General features: G+C 33.7%; 1 protein-coding gene across 1 annotated transcript in view; it reads right to left on the minus strand.

The window, feature by feature from the left end:
• The window catches only part of ECT2 (epithelial cell transforming 2), a 54,044-nt gene that overhangs the window by 27,035 nt on the left and 4,028 nt on the right, over nucleotides 1-22,981 (minus strand). The window contains 12 exon segments of the mRNA XM_073897135.1: nucleotides 2,575-2,694; nucleotides 9,215-9,351; nucleotides 13,573-13,795; nucleotides 15,127-15,189; nucleotides 15,439-15,554; nucleotides 15,696-15,826; nucleotides 16,584-16,657; nucleotides 17,831-17,938; nucleotides 18,667-18,756; nucleotides 20,135-20,317; nucleotides 22,090-22,182; nucleotides 22,288-22,367. Of these exon segments, the coding sequence (XP_073753236.1) occupies nucleotides 2,575-2,694; nucleotides 9,215-9,351; nucleotides 13,573-13,795; nucleotides 15,127-15,189; nucleotides 15,439-15,554; nucleotides 15,696-15,826; nucleotides 16,584-16,657; nucleotides 17,831-17,938; nucleotides 18,667-18,756; nucleotides 20,135-20,317; nucleotides 22,090-22,182; nucleotides 22,288-22,367 (1,418 nt within the window).

Raw genomic sequence — 22,981 nt, forward strand, 5'->3', positions numbered from 1 at the left:
ATTAGTTACTCTCCATAACGATTATGTTATTTATGCTACCCACATAATGAGTTATTATTGCTTTAAATGTATTAATATAATTTTTAAAATGGATTGGATATCCACATGCAAAAAGATGAACCCTCACTTTACCCAAAAATTCAAAATGGATTATAGACCTAACTATAGAGCTAAAACAATACAACTTTTAGAAGAAAACATAATCTTTAAAACCTTAAGTTAGGCAAAATTTCTTAGATATGAAAGCAAAATCACAGTACATAAAAGAAAAAATGGATAAACTGGACTTCATCAAAATTAAAAGCTTTGGGATTTCAAAAGACACCATTAAAAAAATGAAAAGACGACCAACAATAGACTGAGAGAAAATATGTACAAAATACGTAGCTGATAAAGGACTTGTATCTAGCATTTATAGAAAATACTTGCAATTCAGTAAGACTGACAACCCAGTCAAAAAATGAGCAACAGAAGTAAACACACATTTTACCAAATATAAAAATGACTAATAAGCATGTGAAAAGATGCTCAACATAATTTATCATTAAGGAAATGTATATCAAGGCCACAATGAGGGGCACCTGGCTGGCTCCGTCACTGGAGCGTGCAACTCTTGATCTTGGGGTTTTAAGTTCAAGCTCCACATTGGGTGTAGAGATTACTTAAAAATAAAATCTTAAAAAAGCCAAAAAACAAAAAACTGCTATGTATAAGAAAAATAAGAAAATACACAAATTTTTTAAATTTGGGTGATGAGATTATGGGTATTTTTTTTTAAGATTTTTTTATTTATTTATTTGTCAGAGAGGGCACAAGCAGGAGAACCAGCAGAGGTGGAGGCAGAAGCAGGCTCCCGGCTGAGCAAGAAGCCTAATATGGGACTCATTCCCAGGACCCTGGGATCATGACCTGAGCCGAAGGCAGACACTTAACTGACTAAGCCACCCAGGCGTCCCAAATTATAGGTATTTTCTATTCCTCTTTTCTTTACTCCTGATTTTACAAATGTTTGACAACATGTATTGGTTTCGTGGAAAAGAACACAGGCTTTGAAAACCTTTTTTTTTTTAAGATTTTATTTATTTATTTTAGAGAGAGACGGAGATTGTGCAAGCAGTGGGGGGAAGGGAGGAGCAGAGGGAGAGCCAGAGAATCTCAACCAGACTCTGCTCTGAGCATGGAGCCTAATGTGGGACTCGATCTCATGACCCTGAGATCATTCATGACCTGAGCCAAAACTAAGAGTCAGATGTTTCACCAACTGAGCCACCCAGGAGCCCCACACACTCTGAAATTTTTAAATGTGTGACAAACCTGAAATCAGCTAAAAAAACAACTAGTAGTTGCAATATTGTTAATCCAACTTTCTAGAAAAAGCTTAAAGAATTATGTTACACACGAGAAAACTAAAGAGTGACAATCACTTCCAAAGCTCCAGTGAATCAGAGAACATGATTTTCTCAATTGAGATTATGATCCCGTACACATAACAAGTATAACATTTTATATTAGAAGAGCACTTGCACACCCAGACTGGCTAAATGACTGACACAAATTCAACCTGATTCACAAATTAGTGGTAGAACATCAAGCTGAAAACCTACTTGCCTTCCCACTCTACCTTTATGCCTCCCAGTGTTTCCTATGAAAGAAAAAATACACCAAGAATACTTTTCAAGTATTCAGAAACCTAACTGGAAACAAGGATAAACTAGGCTGAAACTTTGTTAGCTTTTTAAGAAAATAAAGATTCCTTCAGAGTTCCCTTTAGATCTAGAAATAACTGAAATATGATTGTGGATTTTGATAAAGTACAAAATATGTTTGATAAATTGCATTTTTATTAACTTATAGATCATTTATATTTGTTTATAATGTGCAGTAAAATCAAAAGTAACTTAATGTACTTGTTTGAAAACATTCTATAATTCAGATTGATCTTTTTATTGGAATATGGACTAAACATTAATATGAGGTGTTCTGAGGAGAAAATTGATCAGTTTACTCAAGCATCTCATAGGAAAAATAAGAGGAAATAAAGCTTAACTACTTTTAAGAGTTCAGGTAAACCTGCCCCAAAATTACTTAACTATGAGAGACTAATACCTGTAAATCACAAACCCTTCATCAAAGGAAAAATCATTAAAAAGATAGCATTGTCTTATGTGGTTTTTGTATTTATCTGACCAGAAGTAGAGAAATGAACAAAATGGTCTCTAAGTCTCTTTCAGCTTCAGTTTTTCAAACAATCCAAAGCAAAACAAAATATACAACCTGAGAGAAACAGTAAGAAAATAAGAAAATTAGCAAAAGCAACCACGTCTCTCTAGAACAGACATGAGAAGGCTTAATTCCTTATTTTCAGGATTCATAAAAAATAAATAAAATAAAAAACAGGCAAACAACAAATATTAATAAGGCATTGTAGCAAAGGGACATAAATGATTCAAAGAAATAAATAAGGGAATAAGTTTTAGGTACAAAACTCATTTAGCCAATCAATAGTACCTGAAAAAAGCATTATATAAACACAATCCAAAAAGAATTACTACCAACCTAACATATAAAATTTACCTTTATCTTTGTGTGCACATCAAAGATATCAGGGATACTACCAAAAATAGTCTTAATCTCTTCTGGTGCAAGGATAGGCCCACCACGTTGTCCTTCCTCTTCCAATGGTACTTGAAATAACTAAAATGTTAAAAAAAAAAAAAAAAAAAAGACTAATTTAGATAGATTGTGGGAAAAGGAAAAAAAGTAAACATATAGACAATGATAAGAGAGGAGATGTTGAGGGGTGCCTGGGTAGTTCGGTCAGTAAAGTGTCTGCCTTCGGCTCAGGTCATGATCCCAGGGTACTGGGATCAAGCCCCTTATCAGGTTCCCTGCTCAGCAGGGAGTCTGCTTCTCCCTCTGCCTCTCCTCTCCCACCGCCCCCCACCCCACTTGTGCGTGCACGCCCTCTTGCTCTCTCTCTTGCAAATCTTAAAAAAAAAAAGAGAGAGGAGATGTTGATGGAAAAGAAAAAAGTAATTAAAAAAATACTTCTCCCTAAATTTGAAACTTTTTCTTATAACATTTTCTATTTTATCCTATTTATTTATACATCTGTGTGTGTATACATACTCTTATAATAAAATGTTGTTAGAATCTAATAAAAGTTTATCACACAGTTCTACAAATCATTAAAATTGTTAGAATACAAGAGTAATTTCTACTTTCTATTCAGGTTACTAAGGAAGACAATAAGCAATCAGTTATTTCCAGACATACACTTAATATAAGTATTAAATGTCTTGACATAGTAGTGTAGAAACTTGGTTTAATAGAAAGAGACTGGATTTCAAACTAGAAGACATGTTTATGTCTATATTGCTGCTTGTATCAATCTAAAAAAATAAAAGGAAAAAACCTAGAATAAATGAGTTTAGCAAGGTCATAGGTCAGCATAGAGATGTGCACATTCTCTCTCTCTCTCAACACACACAATCACATTCCTATATACCAATAATGTACAAATGGAAACCAAAATTCAAAAAGCAGTTCACTTACAATAAAAAATTAAAATTAGTATAAATATAATAAAATATGTACATGATGCTGAAAATTATAGAAAGCTAATGAAAGAAGTCAAAGACCTAAATAAATGAAGACATGGATCAAAAGATTCAACACAGTAAGAAATGTCCATTCTTCCCCAAATTGATTTATGGATTTAACCCAAAGTCAATCAAAATCCCAGGACTTTTTGTAGATAAAGAAAACCTAATTCTAGGGCGCCTGGGTGGCTCAGTTGGTTAAGCGACTGCCTTCGGCTCAGGTCATGATCCTGGGGTCCCGGGATCGAGTCCCGCATCGGGCTCCCTGCTCAGCGGGGAGTCTGCTTCTCCCTCTGACCCTCTTCCCTCTCGTGCTCTCTCTCATTCTCTCTCTCTCTCTCTCTCTCAAATAAATAAATAAAATCTTTAAAAAAAAAAAAAAAAGAAAACCTAATTCTACAAATTTATATGTAAAGGCAAAGAACACATTAGTATAAAGCTGCAGTATTCATGACTGTGATATTGGTAAATGGAAAAACATACAAGATTAATAGACGAGAAAAATGTCCACAAACCAACATACACAAAGATGACCAAGTAATTTTTGACAGATCCGATGGTGGAAGGCTAGTCATTCAACAAATGGTACTAAAACACCATTTGCCCTAGGCAAAAAAATAAACTAAAAATGGATCACAGACCTAAGCAAAAAGCTAAAACCATGAAAACATTTAAAAGAAAACATAAGAGAAAATCCTGTAATTTAAGCTTAGGTTAGAGCTTTTAAATATGAAATCAAAAGCATGAACTATAAAAGAAAAAAACTGATAAGACTTCATCAAAATTTAAAAGTTTTCAACCTAGAATAAAAAGACATGCTAAAATGTCCACAATAGCCAAACTATGGAAAGAGCCTAGATGTCCATCAACAGATGAATGGATAAAGAAGACACACACACACACACACACACACACACACACACACACACACAATGGAATATTATGTAGCCATCAAAAAAATGAAATCTTGTCATTTGCAACGACGTGGATGGAACTAGAGGGTATTATGCTAAGAAATAAGTCAATCAGAGAAAGATAAGTATCATATGATCTCACTGATATGAGGAATTTGAGAAACAAGACAGAGGATCATAGGGAAAGAGAGGGAAAAATGAAACAAGATGAAACCAGAGAGGGAGACAAACCATAAAAGACTCTTAATCTCAGGAAACAAACAGGGGTGCTGGGGAGTGGAGGGGGGGGGGGGGAGGGATGAGGTGGCTGGTGATGGACACTGGGGAGGGTATGTGCTATGGTGAGCACTGTGAATTGTGTAAGACTGATGAATTACAGACCTGTACCCCTGAAACAAATAGTACATTATATGTTAATTTAAAAAAAAAGACATGCTAAAGACTAGGACAAAAATATTTGCAAATCACATATCTGACAAAGGACTAGTATTCAAAATATATAAAGAATTCTCAAAACTCAGGAAGGAAACAACTCAATTAAAAATGGGCAAAATCTTGAGCAGTTATTTCAACAAAAAAAGATAGAATAGATATTCAACATCATTTATCATTACAGAAATGAAAATTAAGGCCATAACATACCATTACATCTGTATGGCTAAAATAAAAAGTACTGATAATATCGAAACTGGTTGGGATGTAATCAACTGGAACTCTTACACATTGCTGGTGGAAATCCAAAATTGTATAACCCCTCTGGAAAAGGGTTTTACACAGTTTCTTAAAGTTAAATATTACTTACCATATGATTAAAGAACTTCTGGGTGTTTACTCAAGCGCAATGAAAATTTATGTTCACATAAAACCTATACAAAAATGTTGATAATAGCTCTTTTTATAATCACCCAAACTGGAAATAACCCAAATGTCCTTTAAGGATCATCAGATAAAATTGTGGTACATCCATACAGTGGTATACTATTCAGCAATATAAAGGATCAAACTATGCAGACAAGTTAGAAGAACCTCAAAGGCTAGCAAAATGCTAGCCCCAACAGGTTATATTAAATATAATCCCATTCATAGGACATTCTCAAAAAAGACAAATTTTTTTTTTAAAAAAGACAAAATTATAGTGATGAAGAAGAAATCAGTGGTTACCAGGAGTTGCAATCAGGAAAGGGTGTGACTTATAAAGGAATAGGAAGTACCAGGAGTTTTTTGGGGTATGGAAATTACCTATATTCTGATTGTAACAGAGGCTATACAAATTTTTGCATGTGTTAAAGTTCATAGAACTGTACAAAGTCAATTTCACTGTATGATAATTTAAAAAGTAAAACTTTAAAAAGCCAATTGACTATTCAAACTAAAAATAATAATGTATTGTTGGGGTCTTAATATATGTGGAAGTAAAATGAATGCCAATAGCGCAAAGGGGAGGAGGAGATGAAGTAAAAAACAAAACAAAAAAACAACAAAAAAGATAAAAGGAAAATACATTATAAAGAGTAAGGAACTAAATGAAGATTATGAATTGTTATTATTTTTAAGAACTACAATTCTGTAAGTTTATTTATCCAAAATATTTATATGTACATATAGATATATATTGTAAATAAATATATTTTTCAGGCCTTCCATTTCTGCAATTATGATGAACCCTACCTGCTAAAAACAACTAAAAATACCGAAGTAAGAAAGAAGAAAAGAAACATGGTTACATTTACATAGTTTGTGCACCTACACATATATGATAAAACTGTAAGGGTAATGATAAGCACAAAATTCCAAATGATAATTAACTTCTGAGGAGAGGGAAAGGATTAGGATTCGGGGGGAAAAAACAAAATAGAGGTTTCAAAGATATTTGTAATCATTTATAAACATTCCTTTATCAACATTTAATTAAAAATCTTTAACAAAAATATTCAGACAACCAAAATACATCAAGGTTCATTAAAAACTCCCAATAGTCTTAAGACATGTTAAACTATCCAAAAGCAGTTCTCCTGTGTTTGGCTATATAAAATTAAATAGCCAAAAACTTCTGATTCTACCTTTCCAACATTTCTCAAATTTATCCTGTTTTCATTTTCACTGATTTTATCCTAAGAAGTTCAGGTCCTCAAAATCTCTAACCAAGACTGCTGAAATAACCTTCAAATTGGTCTCGCCTCCACAATTTCCCTTCTCCAATACTTCCTTCAAAGTGAACCAAGTTATCTTTCTAAAATCCAAGTCAGGTATCATCTTCCCCTTCCCATCAAAAATTCTTCTCTAGATTACAGATGACCTAACATACTATACAAAGGCCTTCTCTGGTCTGGCATAGGCAGACTTACCTCAAATCTCACTATATCCAAACCCCACCCCCTACTCTAAGTCCCCTTAACCACCCTAAACTCTTAACGCCCCTAGACTAGTCATAATATCTTGAATGATACACATCTTCAATTGTCTGTACTGTTTGCACAATCTCAAATACACTTCCCACCCATATTTTTTGCATGTACTAATCATACTCATACTTTAAAATTCACTTCAGGGGTGCCTGGGTAGCTCAATTTGTTAAGCATCCAACTCTTGGTTTCAGCTCACATCATGGTCTCAGGGTCGTGGGATGGAGCCCTATCGGGCTCAGCACAGAGTCTGACTGACATTCTCTCCCTTTCCCTCCGCCCCTCCCCTTGCACATGCACCATGCACGCTCTCTCTCTCTCTCTCCCTCTCTAAAATATATAAATCTTTATTTTTTTTTAAGATTTTATTTATTTATTTGACAGAGAGAGACAGTGAGAGCAGGAACACAAGCAGGAGGAGTGGGAGAGGGAGAAGCAGGCTTCCTTCTGAGTAGGGAGACCGATGTGGGACTCAATCCCAGGACCCTGGGATCATGACCTTAGCCGAAGGGCAGACGCTTAACGACTGAGCCACCCAGGCGCCCTAAAATATATAAATCTTTAAAAATAAATAAAATTAACTTCAATTTTTCTATTCTTTATGATACTCTTTCCAATGTTCAATCCACTGAAACTTCCAGCCCAACACCTTCCCTAAGCTGGAAGAGTAAAACTCTCACTTCACATATTTCCAAATACCTTATCTAAACCTCCTTCGTGATGCTCATAACCTTCCATTTGGTATTATAATTAGGTATGCATGTTTTATCTCCTCTTCCAGTCTAAGCTCCTCTAAAACAGGAATCCTCTTTAACACTTGGCACAATAATTTATATTAACAGGCACCCACATATTACATGAAATAAAGAAGCTTCTGGATATTCATTTAATTTGGAGGCTAAATTAAGTTTTTCCAAATCCAATTTCAAAAAAAGGGAAGGGAAAACATCAGTCCTAAAATAAAGCTGAAGGGAACATCATTATGAATTTAGACCAAAATCTTTTAAATAAAATCTTAGGTGAGTTTATAGTAAGCATAGTGGTATGAGACTATCTACAGTCTAATAATTCTAAGGGCGTTTTTTAAAAGGCATTTTAGTGAGTTTAATTGATATGCAAATTAGAATTCTGAAACTCCAGTGCATTTAACATGGCCTGAAAGGATTTACATTTCTGGGTAATAAATGCTACCAAAGTACATGAACAGTATATGCCAAGGGGATTTTCCGCTACTCGACTACATTTTGGCTGACTATAAAAACTTCAACAAGAAACTCATCTAGAATGATTTCCCTTGAGGAAGAGCAAAGCTGAGTTAAAACAAGTAAAGTTTACTACAGCAGAGGGCCTCATAAACCCTTGACTACTGCTAAACAAATTAACTGTGAAGAATAACCTCTCCATGAATACCAGGAAAGAAGTCTTTCCATTTCTTATCCATGCATTTTATCAATGGCACAAGCAACTAAAGGCTATTATATTGAACACTAATGAGTTATATTAAGAATTCAAAGAGAGATCAGTTAAAAATTAACCCCAATCAGAAACTCCCTATTATTTTTCTATTCAAAGATAAGCTTGATGGTATCAACTTTATTTTCCTGACAATCTCCTTCATTACCTAAAACAAATCTATTCCCTCTTTCTGCAGATGCCAAAATAGTGTCCTAAATATTGCCTTTTAGAACTCTGAATTCCAGTTTATTCTTAGTATCTTCTTCAATCTCATCCTATAAGGATCGATTAGAATTCTTTTTCTTCAGCAGTAACTTCACAGAACATTTTAATGATAAGCAATGAGTTAACATTTATGATTAACCACTGCATACTTTAAGAAACTTGACACATGAAAGGATTACCAAAAAAATTACATCCATATTGTTATGCTTCATTGCTATTGCTTTTCACATATATACAGTACTAAATAAAGCAATGACTCCTAGAATGCACACTTTTAGAAAAAGTTACCTACCATATCCACGTATAAATATAAATACAGTATCACGACAGAGAACCTGCAAAGTTCCATATCAAATAAAACTTGGTCCCCTCTAAGATCATCTACTGAGGATCCTTCTCTTTTTTAGTCACTATAAAGAAGGTGCTATTTCTGTAAGAATAAAAGCTACTATTACAGTATGGCATTTCCCTAATAGCAGTTTTTTGTCATATATTTTCATTTTTAATACGTATGTTCAAATTCTATGCTTATATAACTTTCTTATAAGAAATAGTATCTCTTAGATTTTTTAGTTAAGAACACTGGAACAGGGATCATTTTGCAACAAACTTTTACCTGAATAATTGTGGCCAATATATTTACGTAATTACTTTCAGTTTGATAAAGTTCTTTTGCAACTTGCCACCTGGCTGACTGCTTCGAAGGAACCGGAGTAGAATTTTTAGAAGACTTAGTACAAGACTTCGGTGTTTCTAAAAGGTAAAAAGGAAGAAAGATTTAATGAAAAACCAGACATTGTACAGATTTAACAACAAAAAAAGGGGAAGGATATCCACTCTGAGAAATATACCCACTTAGATTTTCATTAAAGTAAAATTTCCTCATGGGATAAGGCCAGAAAAAAATAATGGTCAAAAGTATCAATGGCTCCAAACTGACAGACATTATACTAAATAACTGGCCTGTACTCTTCAAAAATGTCAACGTCACTAAAAACAAAGTTGAGGAACTATTCCAGATTAGAAGGCACAAAAGAGAGAGAACAACATATGATCCTGGATTGGACCTTAGACCAGAAAAAAAAAAACTTTTTTCTTTTCCTAAAAAGGGTATTAGCAGAACAACTGATTAAAATTAAGAGTCGGTCATACTATTAATGTCAATTTCCTAATTACAATACCTCTACTGTAGTGGTACAAGAAATTTCCCTCTATTTTGGGAAATACACATTTAAGTATTTAGAAGAAAAGGCACATCTTATCTGCAACTTAGTCTCCAACGGTGCAGAATACGTGTGCATATAGACAAAGAGAGAGAATGAATGAATGCTAAAGCAAACATGGCAGAATATTTCCATTTGGGAATTCTGAGAAGAGTACTGGAATCTCTGTACTATTTTTGCAGCTTTTTGCAATCTGAAATTATTTCAAAATAAAAAGCTCAAATAATAAAATGAAAAAACTATATAAAAATATTTAAGTTTAAGAATAAAAAGGTTATGATTATATAGTAACAGAAAACTTATCATATATATAGAGGAAGCCTTCCTCAACAAAACACAACATCAACTGCAAATTCTGTTAGTTTTTAACATAATATAAAACATCCAGTCCAACACAAAGTGGGAGGACACATTAGTATACTTCATATGTATTTCAAAAAAATGAAATCATAAGCTTTCATAAAAGCTTAAGATATACTTTCTTACTATAGATATGGTTAAAGTACTTTAACATAATGTACAGAATCTCCTAATGGCAAGTTTTTAAATAGGAAAACAAATGTATGATATACAATGACATGAAAAAACAACATATAGACCCAGCATATCAATTTTACTCAATGATAATTTTAAATATTAAAATAATGATGTATACAATAGAGTTTGAATGCTTTCTAAAGCTAACAGACCAAAGATTTTCCCACTTGTACATTATTTCAGACTATTCTCCAGACCCAAGAGCTTCTGCCATTACAAATGTCAAGAGGAAAAATCTGACATATATTGACTCAATTTAACTATTATGTTTACACAGTGACCTACAAACTGAGGATTCTATATAGAGTACCTAATATATTAGAATAGTTGTCATGTCTATTTTCTTCTCCTGTCCCCTAAACTGCATATTCAAGCTTCAGTCCTTTATGATCAGCTCTTAACATCTCATGCCCAGTATGTCCATCACAATTATGGAACCAATAAATTCTTACACCTATGGATCTAATCATAATCTTTCCACCCAAGCACCAAGTTCAATTTTTCCAAATACCCACTGGGCATGTGTACCTCAATTTAACGTGAATAGTCTCTAAAACTATATTATCTTCCTCCAAAATAAGGACTTCCTATTTTCACCAAGGTAACATTCTTCTATTTTAATACTCTGCTGTCATCTCTTATTCCCTTCTTGTCACTCCATTCCATCAGTATCTCCACAGTGCTTCCTACTTTCCTTTCCAACCATTAGCAACCCTGGTTCAGGGCTTTATCACCTTGTGGCCCAAGCCACTGTAGATTACTTCATGGTCTGGCCATCTCTGAACTGTCTTCCTTTTAATCATTCTTCAGAATAATCCACTACAAATTACCTACTCAACCAATTACTCTACTGCTCAATAGTTTCTAAAGTTCCTTGTTGATGACAATATGCAGTCCAGACATACCAGTCTGATTTCAAAGTCCTCTAATATTAGGCCCCAATTAACCTTTCCAATTTAATTATTACTCCTCCATTCTCATAAGCAAACTGACCAATTCACTATCCCTTAAAATATGAATTTGTATAGTATTATTTATATTCTTGTTCCCCTCATTTCTCAACTCCACCTCAGTTTTCTGGGCCTTCTATAAATTGACACTGAACTCTTTCCAAGAATATTTAGTAAGTACCTACTCTATACTAGGTATTGAGAACAAAGCAAAGGATTAGACAAGGTTCTTGTTCTCTTAAAGCTTACATTCTGGTGAAACAAACAAAAAAATATAATTTCTAACAATGATAACTACTACTGAAGACACAACCAGGTAATGGTTTAGTGAGAAGTGCTGGAACAGGGACTTAACTTTGCAGAAAGCCCAGTAAGATTTCTTTAAGGCAAAGAGGTCAAGTATAAAGTTCCAGAGGTATGAATGTAGAGGAAATATCCAAAGAATAACAGAAATAGTGTGACTAAAGCTTAGAGTATTACAGGAGAGCATAATATCGTCATATGAGGTTGGATGTAGGTGAGAAAGGATCACATAGAAACTTGAAAGCTATGGTAATACAAACCCACTGAATGACTTCAAGCACAGGACTGGCATGATTTAATTTATATGTATTTTAGAGACCTAAGTGCTGCATATAGAAAGGCAAAAATGGGGGCACCTGGCTGACTCAGTGGGAGGAGCATGTGACTCTTAATCTCAGGGTTGTGAGTTCAATTCCCACATTGGGTATAGAGATTTCTTAAATAAATAAACAAACTGGGGCGCCTGGGTGGCTCAGTAGGTTAAGTGTCTGCCTTCAGCTGAGGTCACGATCCCAGGGTCCTGGGATCGAGCCCTGCATCAGGCTCCCTGCTCGGCGGGGAGCCTGCTGCTTCTTCTCACTATGCCTGCTGCTCTGCCAGTTGTGCTCTCTATCTCTCTGTCAAATAAATAAATAAAATCTTTAAAAAAATAAATAAAAATAAATAAACTTAACAAAAAAGGCAAAAATGAATATAGAGAAACCATTTAGGAGACCAACATAATCATCTAAGAGAGATCCATTTTATAGAAAAGGCTGATAAAGAAGTAGAGAGTGGTAGAGAGAATCAAAATCAAGGGTTCTAATTTGATTATGTTAGGTTTCAGATATATATTAGACATGGACAAGTAAGTATTAAGTAGGTAGTTGGACAGGGAAGAAGACACATTGGGGAGTCAACAGCATATGAATGTTTCTAAAGCCATGGAATTAAATGAGACCACTTTGGGAGAATACAGTGGAGAAGAAATGACTCAGGAATAACATTCAAGTTAGAGCTGGAGAAGTTAGGCAAAGGAGAATGAGAAATGAGGTACAAAAGCTAAGAGAAAAAAACTACCTCCAGCAAGAAATAGCTATTCATGTGTTAGATGCTGCTGACTGCATAAAAACTGTCAGTCGCGGGGCACCTGGGTGGCTCAGTTGGTTAAACGTCTAACTTCAGCTCAGGTCATGATCTCAGGGTCCTGAGAACGAGCCCCACATCAGGCTCCAGGCTCAGTGGGGAGTCGGCTTGTCCCTCTGCCCCCTCCCCCAGCTCATGCTCATGCTCTCTCTCTCTCAAATAAATAAAATCTTTAAAAAAAAAAAAAAAACTGTCAGTCTCCTCAGCAAGAGCAATTTCATGCAGTAGGGGCTTAAGTTCAATTGGAATGGTTGGAGAAGACAATGAAAAGCAAGGATGACACAACAGATCAAGGTAATTCTTTGAAGACTACTCATGTAAAAGGAAAGAGAGAAATGAAATAGTTAAGTAGAGAGTCATGGGGTCAAGAGGTTTTGATTATTTCTTAACTCTAAAATACACAACATATTGTGTGCAAATTAAAAAACAAAAATAGAGGGAAAAATTGATGATCAAGAGAGAAGAGTTAATTGTAGAGCCTCCCTGTATCATTTGAGAACAAACTGAGCTCACCCTCCATTGATTTCATCGTATCTATTTTCTCCATAATTCATGTGACACCTTCTGTGATCTTGTTTTGCTAATGTTAAGAATTTGCTCTTTGAACAGCTCTACCATTTTCTAGAGTGATATACAAATAAAATATAGAAAGCACTTAGCATATAGTAAGCAATCATTAAATGGAAGCATTTTTATGTGTCTCTTCTCCTCAGCTAGAACAAAGGTGATAAAGTCAGAACCTTTCATATTCCCGCTGTGGTAGTGATTTATCTAAATTCTAATAATTATTCCATTCCACTAACTTTTAATGATCAATTTTTTTAAATGTGAATTACCTCCATAGTTAATGCTAGACTCTGGTGTGTTGGAGATATCTAGAAGTGACCCTATAGAAAGGGAATGTTCAGCTGATGGGCGCTTACGGGGAGGAAAAGGTGACATGTCTGTCTCTCTTGAAAGCTGAGCAAGTGTCTCTTTTAAACGACGTCTTTTGCGATTGCTGTTTGGGGTATTTAGAGAAAGCAGTGACACTGATTTCTTGAGCTCAGGAGTATTAGCCTGCAATCAAAAGCACAAAAGCTCAATTTTACTTCCTTGGTTCTATACTGAGACAGGAACAGAAGAAAAATATATTTACAAGTCTGACAAAATCTGGATTTTGAACAATAATTTTACAACTACACACTCTGCCAGGTAATTCAGAAGATTCATAAAACACAATAGTCAAGGGACCACTGTAATTGCCTAACCCCAAGCACCTCATTCTGTTTCTTCACAGCTCTATCATCATTACATATTCATTTGTAAGCTTGTTTACTGTCTAGTCCCCTGTTAAACTCTGGAGGGCAGGGACCATTCATAGTTTGTTCACGATATCCTTAGCATTTAGCACAGTGCCTGGACATAATGCTCTACAATATTTGCCAAATAACACTTGGCTTTAAAAGCTCTCTCCTGAAATTTTAAGCGGTTTTTAAACTTTATGGTTAAGAACCTTATACTAAGAACAAAAGCATTCAGAAGACAATATAGTACCTATCTAGATTTTATAGTAATACAATAAATCTGCACCTCATCTTCATTAGTCCATTCAAATTAAATTTCCAACTAAAGAAAATCCTCCCTTAAAGCCTGCTTCTATACCTTTATGCCATGTTTTGGTGAATGATACCACTCTTCACCAATCTAGCATGAAGGCTGTGTTTTCCTTGCCTATAATCTACTACTAGAGTCATTTTTCTAATGACATCTCTCCCCTTAATATTCTTCAATGGCTCCCAATACTTACCAAATTCTTTAACATTTTAAAAACCACTTGATTCTACCTAAATCATAAGCTTTATTTGCTGGCCTTCTTTCCCACACTCTTTTCTAAAGCCACACTGAACTACTTGCTATTTCAATGTACTTTCAAGCTTCACACCATCTCTCACCTGCTGTCTAACTTGAATGTCCTTACAAGGTTAACCTAGTAAGTTGGCTCTTTACTCTTTTTACTCTTTTCAGTCCTGCCTGAGTCTCTCAGAATGAGGCTAGTTAAAATAATTACTCAACTATAGCACATATTCTGCACTATAGTTGTATGTATATCTATCTTTCCCTTAAGATTCTAAGTTTCTGAAGATAGGAGTGTTATTGTTCATAATAGTATCACTATGAAGTAGCACAGAATGACATATTTAGATTAAAATAATTCTGCATTGAAGAGTTTTACTTAAATCTACACAAACTATTACTCAGTAACTAACTGTTCAATTATTTTCAAACTCTTAAATATGACTTAAAGATGACCACTAGGCCAATTATACTACGCTCTTTTCGAACAGAAGTGTTATCTTTATACAATCAAATGCACAAAACAAATGACTAATGGACAAAAAAAAGCATACCTTTTCATATAAATACATAGTTTCTCCAGCTCGGGCATCCATTTGAATGCTTCCCCAGAACCACTAGGTAAGAGGAAATAAAAAATGAATTAAGAATTTATCTTATCAGAGAAGCAATTAGTAATATTTTTAAAAAACCAATCTTGGGGCTTCTAGCTGACTCAGTCGGTACAGAAGGCAACTCTTAATTTGGGGGTCATTAGTTCAAGCCCTGCATTGGGTGTGGAGCCTACTTAAAATAAAAAAATAAAACAAAATAAAAATAAAATTCTATCTAAAAAAAAAAGCCAATCTTATTCTAGAATTACTTGCCTCCTGTTTGACAACATAAAGTTTCTTCGAAGGTTCAAATGGAAGTTCTTTTACTACATTCTCTTCAACTACAAGGTGAGTGCATCTTTCATCTCCAACAGGTAAACAGTTACCTCCTAAAGAGAAATGCATGCAAGCATAAATAAGCCGAACTATTTATCTCCAAACCTGAATTTTTAAAGAGGCATATTCGTCAGGAGATGATAAAGCAAGAGTGGGGGGAAAAAATATAACTTTTAAATTGTAATAAATTCTACCTTGCATTTTAGTCATTTCTTCCATATTGGTTTTTTCTTCATCCGAAAATCCCAAGAAACTTAAAATGCAATCTTGAAATGGAGGAACTTTAAATTCATTTCTAAAGTCATCAACTGATGCACAGAAATCCCTAAAAACAAAATATACTCTTCTAAAACCAGCTAAAATTCAGTAAGTATATCAATTTATGAATCTATAATAATTCAAGGTTTTCAGCATAATCCATTTATTGAAAATATTTTACATGTAGTCCTGAAATGTTCACAAAAACACCAGTTTAAAAAAAAAAAAATTGGTGTGTCCTCAGTCATCCCGGAAATAACTTCTAACAAAATTTGATCACAAGTAGTCTTTACAAGATTCAGATCCTTGCTCTGGACATGAAATTTTCTATGTATTCCAGGGGTTCTGTAGTTTCACGAAATGTTAAATAATGATGAAGTAGAACAGCAAGGAATTATGAGGTTGGAAAGCTTAACAGGTTATGAACTGCAATCACCACTTAGAATGTAACTAGACAAACAGTGAAAAAAGTGTAACAATCTAAATATCCAGATGCATTAAGTTTTTACATAATAGTTTTAGAATGTTAACAATAATCAAAATTATTTCACAAGGTAAAGTCTGAAGATATCACGGATGCTTTTCAATTTTCAATTTTTTATAATTTTTTTTTATAACTTTGCTCCTCCTAGACTTTATTCCTTAGGCTACCCAAAGACTATATTCATTTTATCTACACTATCTATGAATTTAGGGTTTTGGGCACATGGGTTTATAGTCATAACATACTTAATTCAAATAATGAGCTACTGAATTTCTAGAAGTCCAATGCGCTATCCATAGCGCTAGAGCCACCTTGAACTACTGAATTTCTAAACACTTACTGTTCATTCCGCCTTTCCCAAGCTTTATAAATCCATTCTGACTTCATAATTGGAGTGCCCAGGCTCACAGCAATCTAAAAATATAAACATTAATTACAATAAATTTTCACCCTAAATAACTGCATTCATGGAATTTCTAAGCAATTTTATACATTGTTTTTTGCAGTTGTAGATAATTATTCATCTGCTTTCTGACAAAGTATAAAGAAAAATTAACAGAAAAACTGTCTTTCAATCATACAAGTTAGGTTAAAATAATTTAGAACGAGTTCCACGATGTCCAAACCATTTCCTTATTTTATTTTTTTTAAAGATTTTATTTATTTATTTGACAGACAGAGACATAGCGAGAGAGGGAACACAAGCAGGAAGAGTGGGAGAGGGAGAAGCAGGCCTCCCGCCGAGCAGGGAACCCGATGCAGGGCTCGATCCCAGGGCCCTGGGATCATGACCTGAGCTGAAGGCAGAAGCTTAATGACTGAGCCACCCAGGCGCCCCCATTTCTTTATTTTAAACAAATATAACTCTGAAGCTAAGTTCATCTTTATTTTACTATATTTCTATTTCTCCTTTCTCCATCTTTACTTTCTTGGAAGTACTGACTCCCAAGATAGGACTACAGAAGAAAATATCTGATTAAGTCACGAAAAACAGAGGTATGAATTGGAAAGAATACCTCCCAAGAATTTAACATTACCCCAAAATTACCATGTTACATAAATACACTGATGGAGGGGGGAACAAGGTGATAAATTCTTTGTAGATACTCAAGTGCAGTCTTAAACTAAGATTTTAATTCTAGTAAAAGTAATTTCTCCTGTTCCTTTACAGTTTTCACTAGTTAAATCTTATAACCATTTTATAAGAACATAACTTTGTTCTTATTAATACCATTTAGACAAGAATGAAATATCTGCTCAACACTTCCTAACCCCCTTATTCCCCAACACTTCTAGTAACCTTTGCTAATATTAATCATCTGCCTGAAATGTCACCCATCTACCAACCTCCACAATCCTACTCATTCACAAATCCTACTTATTTCAAGACCTAACTCAGGTTCCGTTGCTTCCTCAAAAACTAAAGACCACACTCCTATAATTTAAAATTTTTACTAAATGTACATATAGCAAAAATGGAATTTCTGATCCTCAATAAACCGTGGGAGAAATAGATAGGATGAAAGTACTGTTATTAAATCCACCCCCACCAAAATGCTATACTGAAATACACTCAAGTTTACATACCCTGAATTTTTCTCCTTGTGTACAATTTGCCACCAAATGTGTAACTTTTGAATTAAAGTCTTTTCGAATAACTCCACCCATGTGATGAACCAATGTCACCAATCTGACCTCAAAAGAAAAATTAGGGAACATTAACTATGATTAATTTGAACAAAATTTTAAATTATGTTTAGAAGTCATTTAGAATCTACTGAATAATTTTTACTTATAAGGTACATATAAGAATTTTATAAAGATATGAATTTTATGTCAAAAAATTAAAGATTCATTGCCTAACAGGCACAGGCAAAATTATATATAGAGATAAGCTAGTAAAGATAATTACACAAAACTTAATTAAGCAACTGGCTTTCATGCATCCTAAACAGAAGACTTCTTTTAAACACGAGGTTATATCACACCAAGATTCTGCCCACAAAGTTACAGTAATACCCTATTAGCTCCAACACAGAATTTTATGAATCAAAAAAGTTTCTACGAATTCTCTAGGGCAATGAATATACTTTAAGCCTGGACGTGTATAACAAAAACTTGCAATGTATTAACAAAAACTTGAAATAACGTGGCTGATGATCCTTAACAAAAAGACAATTTAAACAGATCAGATAGCAATGAAGGTTTTCTCTTAATTCATATGCCTGCCAGCCTAAACAAAATGTTTCTTTACAAGTCTCTTCATAATGTTTCTTCATAAAATTTAAAATAGTATATTCATAAATTCTCCTTCAATATGTTTAAAATAAAACTATGATATAATTAACCCCCCAAAAAATGTCAATTTAAATTTATTTGGCTGGAAAAAATATTCCTTGAATGGAATGTTTTAAAATACTTACTAGTTCTTCTTTTTTCCTGAATCCAGTAAAGCATAGTACTAGATTCATCATGCTTGTACAATAGAGTGGGCGACATGAAAAAGGCAAAGGCTAAAGGACACAACAATTTTAAATCTGTGAGTTTTCTTTATAGTAGAGAACAGAACACATCTTTCTCAAGCTAAAACATATTTCCCCCTCTTGCCAATCAACTTTGTCAATCCAAAGATTTCCTGCATTTTTCAATATGCAACAAAAAAATAGCAAAAAAAGATTACATGTTTTATAATACAAAAATCCCCCATAACTCCCAATTTATATTTGACACACACAATCTAAACACACTTTACTACTGGCAAATTAAACATTTATATGCAAACTTTCAGTTCTAAAATATACTTTGACTCAAAGTTTTATCTGCTAGGAAAAATTTCAGACTCCATACACTATTGTAAATGTTTCCAATTAAAATTCCATTTAAAACAGTTCAAAATATTTTATAATGAACACTACATAAATAACACTATACTTGAACCAAATATGATTCCAATTTTTGAGCTAAAAAAATGGAAATAGTAAATAATTTAAGCAACAGAGATAGATAGATGTATGTATGTATGTATATATATAAATAATAGGAAAAGAATGGTTAAAAAAATAAGTATAGATATATAGTTCCCACCATTATGCACGATTATTTAACAATTTTGGCCTTTAAAAGGTTTACTTGGTTTTTTGAAAGCAACACTTCTGACTCAAAACAGAGAATTAAAGATTATCATGCACTTTACTAAGTATCTATAACAAAAGAAGCACAAAATTGACCTATACAATTTTAAGTTAATAAGGCAAGTTTAAGAATGGCAAAACATAGCAACAAAACCAAAGATTACAGACTAACTCTACTACAACTCTAACACTGAAATGTTATTTAAAAACAAAAAGCTGGGGCTCCTCACTGGCTCAGTTGGAAGAGCATGCAACTCCTGACCTACGGGTTGGGAGTTCAAGCCCCACACTGGGTGTAGAGATTACTTAAAATAAATAAACAAATAAACTTAAATTTACAACCCAATATAAAAAAAAAAGCTAAAATAATTTAATTTTAAGCCATGCAGTAACAAATAAAAATGGAAATGTGTATTTATTCTGTGGAAGAAAATAAGTTTATATATGTATATACATTTCTGGAACCCAAGTTTAAAAAATTATTTCTCCCAAGATATTGCAGGTATTAAGATATATATGTGTGTATATATACACACAAATATGTAATTGTCATTATTTAACTTTAAAAAGTCTTAGATTTTCACTCTTAAAAGTTACAATAGAAAGATTTTAAAAACTATATTAGAGTAGCCAATACTATCCCTATTCTAAATCTTACATATTCCCAACAATTAACAGGATTTTTCTGCTTACGAATTTTCACAAAATTCATTAATAAAAATTTAACCTTGAAAGTCATAATAAATGTATATTTTCTTACCTCTCCTTTTTGGGCACAGTTTAAGATAACTGGTGGTCCAATAATTCTATAATCAGTCTTGTGTAACTCATTAAAAACAGAATCCTGGAAGTCCATGACTATGAATACATTTTCAAATTCTGGAGAATCCAAACTTTCAAATTCTTCCAGTGATTCCATCTTTACAAAGGGCACTTTAATTTCCTTGATTTTTTTTCAGGTGGTTATTAGAAATAAAAATTATTCATAGATTACAAAGTTAACTCATATAACTCTAAATAACACCTAAAAAAAATCAATTCACTATCAACACGTTTTTATATTTGTAGTAAACTTTTAAATCACACAATGTGCATTATACTTAATAGTGAACAGCCTTATTTCTTTACTATTTGTTTTTTTATATATACATTTCTCCATCCATACTGATATTAAATTTTGAATATTAATATCATAAAGGCATAACTGTGGACATGACTTAGTCATTATAAATCATCTAATACACATATAAAATTAAAATGATTTTTTTAAGTATACACATTTCGATAGTAAGATGCATTAGAAAGATATCCACTATTACTTTTTATTTTCACCAAGAAAATGATGCCACACTTAACAGTTCTTCCTGCATAAATCATCTTCAGAATGATTTATAGAAATAGAAATAGAAAAAATACTATGGCATTTAGTATCTACAAAAAAGGTATAGATTAACTTAATCATTTCAGGATATATGAGGGAAATAAGAGAAAGATATGAAACATGTAGGTAGCTGTTACATGGCAAATGTAGAATATAAAAAGGCTTTCCTGTTTAACACTTTATAATGTACATCTATGAAAAAGAATGAAGATATTTAAGTACCTGTATGACTCCTATGCAAAAAGAACAGAACCATTTAAAAGAAAATCCTGAATAGGTCAGTAAATTGTTTGGGCTTTATTTGCTAGGCTGATGTGATGAGCTGAATTGTGTATCCTCGAAATTCACACTGAAGCCCTAACCCCCATACCTCAAAATGAGACTGCATTTGAAGACAGGGCCTTTTAAGAGGTCATTAAGGTTAACTGAGGTCACGTAGGTAGACCCTAATCCAATCTAATTGGTGTACTTATGGGAGGAAATTTAGACACACAGAGTTATCAGGGATGTGCATGCCCAGAAGGGCCATGTGAAGACACAACAAAAAAGTGCTGGCCATCTGCAAGCCAAGGAGAGAGACCTGAAGAGAAACCAAACCTGCCAACACCTCGATCTTGGGACTTCTAGTCTCCAGAACCTAGAGAAAATACATTTCTGTTGTTTAAGCCACCCAATGTCGGTATTTTGTTATGGCAGCCCTCCAAACTAATAGAGCTGGTATATAGAATTAGATATATTTCATATGCTGAGACAAATTCCCTGATGACTGTCAAATTATTGTAATTTATATTTTTTAAGATTTTGAGAGAGAGAGAGACTCTGTGCAAGCAAGCAGGTGGAGGGGGGGAGTCTTAAGGAGATTCCATAACAATCGTGGACCCCAACCCAGGGCTGGATCCCACCACCCTGAGAACATGACCCAAGCCAAAACCAAGAGTTGGACACTTAACCAACTGTGCCACCCAGGTGCCCCTGTGATTTATAATTTTGGAAATAAAGCAAGAATTTGGAATAAACATAAAATTAATGGGAAAAAAAGAAGCTAAAGAGTTTAAAGAAAAACATCAGACCTTTGTGAATATATGTGTGCCATTTAAATTTAACAATGCCAAATTACAGTGTAAAAAGTTCATTACTTATAATATATACCATAGTTTGGGATTTCAGAAACACCTAAATTTTTAAAAATAAATATAAAAGATTCTATTCATCTAGCTTCAGAGTGCACAAAATATACCTTGTGCCTAATTTAGGTCCAATCACCATTAAGTGGAATTTAAGAATACAATCAAGAGTAGTGCAGCATGCCACATGCAATGAAATGCTTGACCTACCATATTAACAACACTTTTTATTAATTTTTCATCCGACTTTCCAGGACAACTTTCTCTTATCTTTATAACAGGGACTTCCATTATTTTAATAGTCTGTGGAAAAGAGACTTAAGTATAAGATTAAGAAAACTATAAAATTATTTAAACACTGATGGAAGAAAAATAGCCTTTCTTAAAAAAAAAGCTAAAATTCCATACCTTTAAAGCTTTTATAAGTTCTTCTTGTTTTCCAGCTTCCTGAACCAATATCAGTCTCGTTTCAATTTGAGGCATTTCTTCTATTAAAATTAAAAATGTTTAAATATGTTTATCAGGTACTAATATCAAAATCAACAGTTCTTAATCCCTCTTTTCGCTATATCTGGCATGTTTTTCCATCTTTGAGGAGACTGCTTTCTCTAAAATTAAAATGACTTAATTCTCAGTTTATTTTTTAAAATTTGGCCATCTATCACTTTAGAGAAAGAAAAAACAAATTGCCACAAAGTCTACAAACATTAGCACTCCTCCTAACCAAAAAAAGCATTCACTATCTTGCACAGCCATCCTCTTCAACAGTGCATGCAACGTCGGGACAGACCCATTTATATAGGGGCTAAGGGAATAAGTGGCTTTTCACCTGACCAGTCATAACTGGGTAAACTCTAACAGTGTTGCAGCTAGATTGCCCTCACACACAGAAAAAGCAATATTCAACAATAAGATGCTTTCTCCTTCAAAGCTGAGAAGCATTAATCCAAACAATAATCAAAAATCTAAACGGTATAAATGGCTAAAATCAACAACAAAAGAAACAACAGGTGTTGGTGAGGATGTGGGGAAAAGGAACCCTCATGCACTATTGGTGGGAATGCAAACTGGTGCAGCCACTGAGGAAAACAGTATGGAGGTT

The sequence above is a fragment of the Callorhinus ursinus genome, unplaced genomic scaffold (genome assembly GCF_003265705.2).
Source record: "Callorhinus ursinus isolate GAN/ISIS: 27379988/994484 unplaced genomic scaffold, GSC_fseal_2.0 scaffold1, whole genome shotgun sequence".
NCBI classification, from domain to species: Eukaryota; Metazoa; Chordata; class Mammalia; order Carnivora; family Otariidae; genus Callorhinus; species Callorhinus ursinus.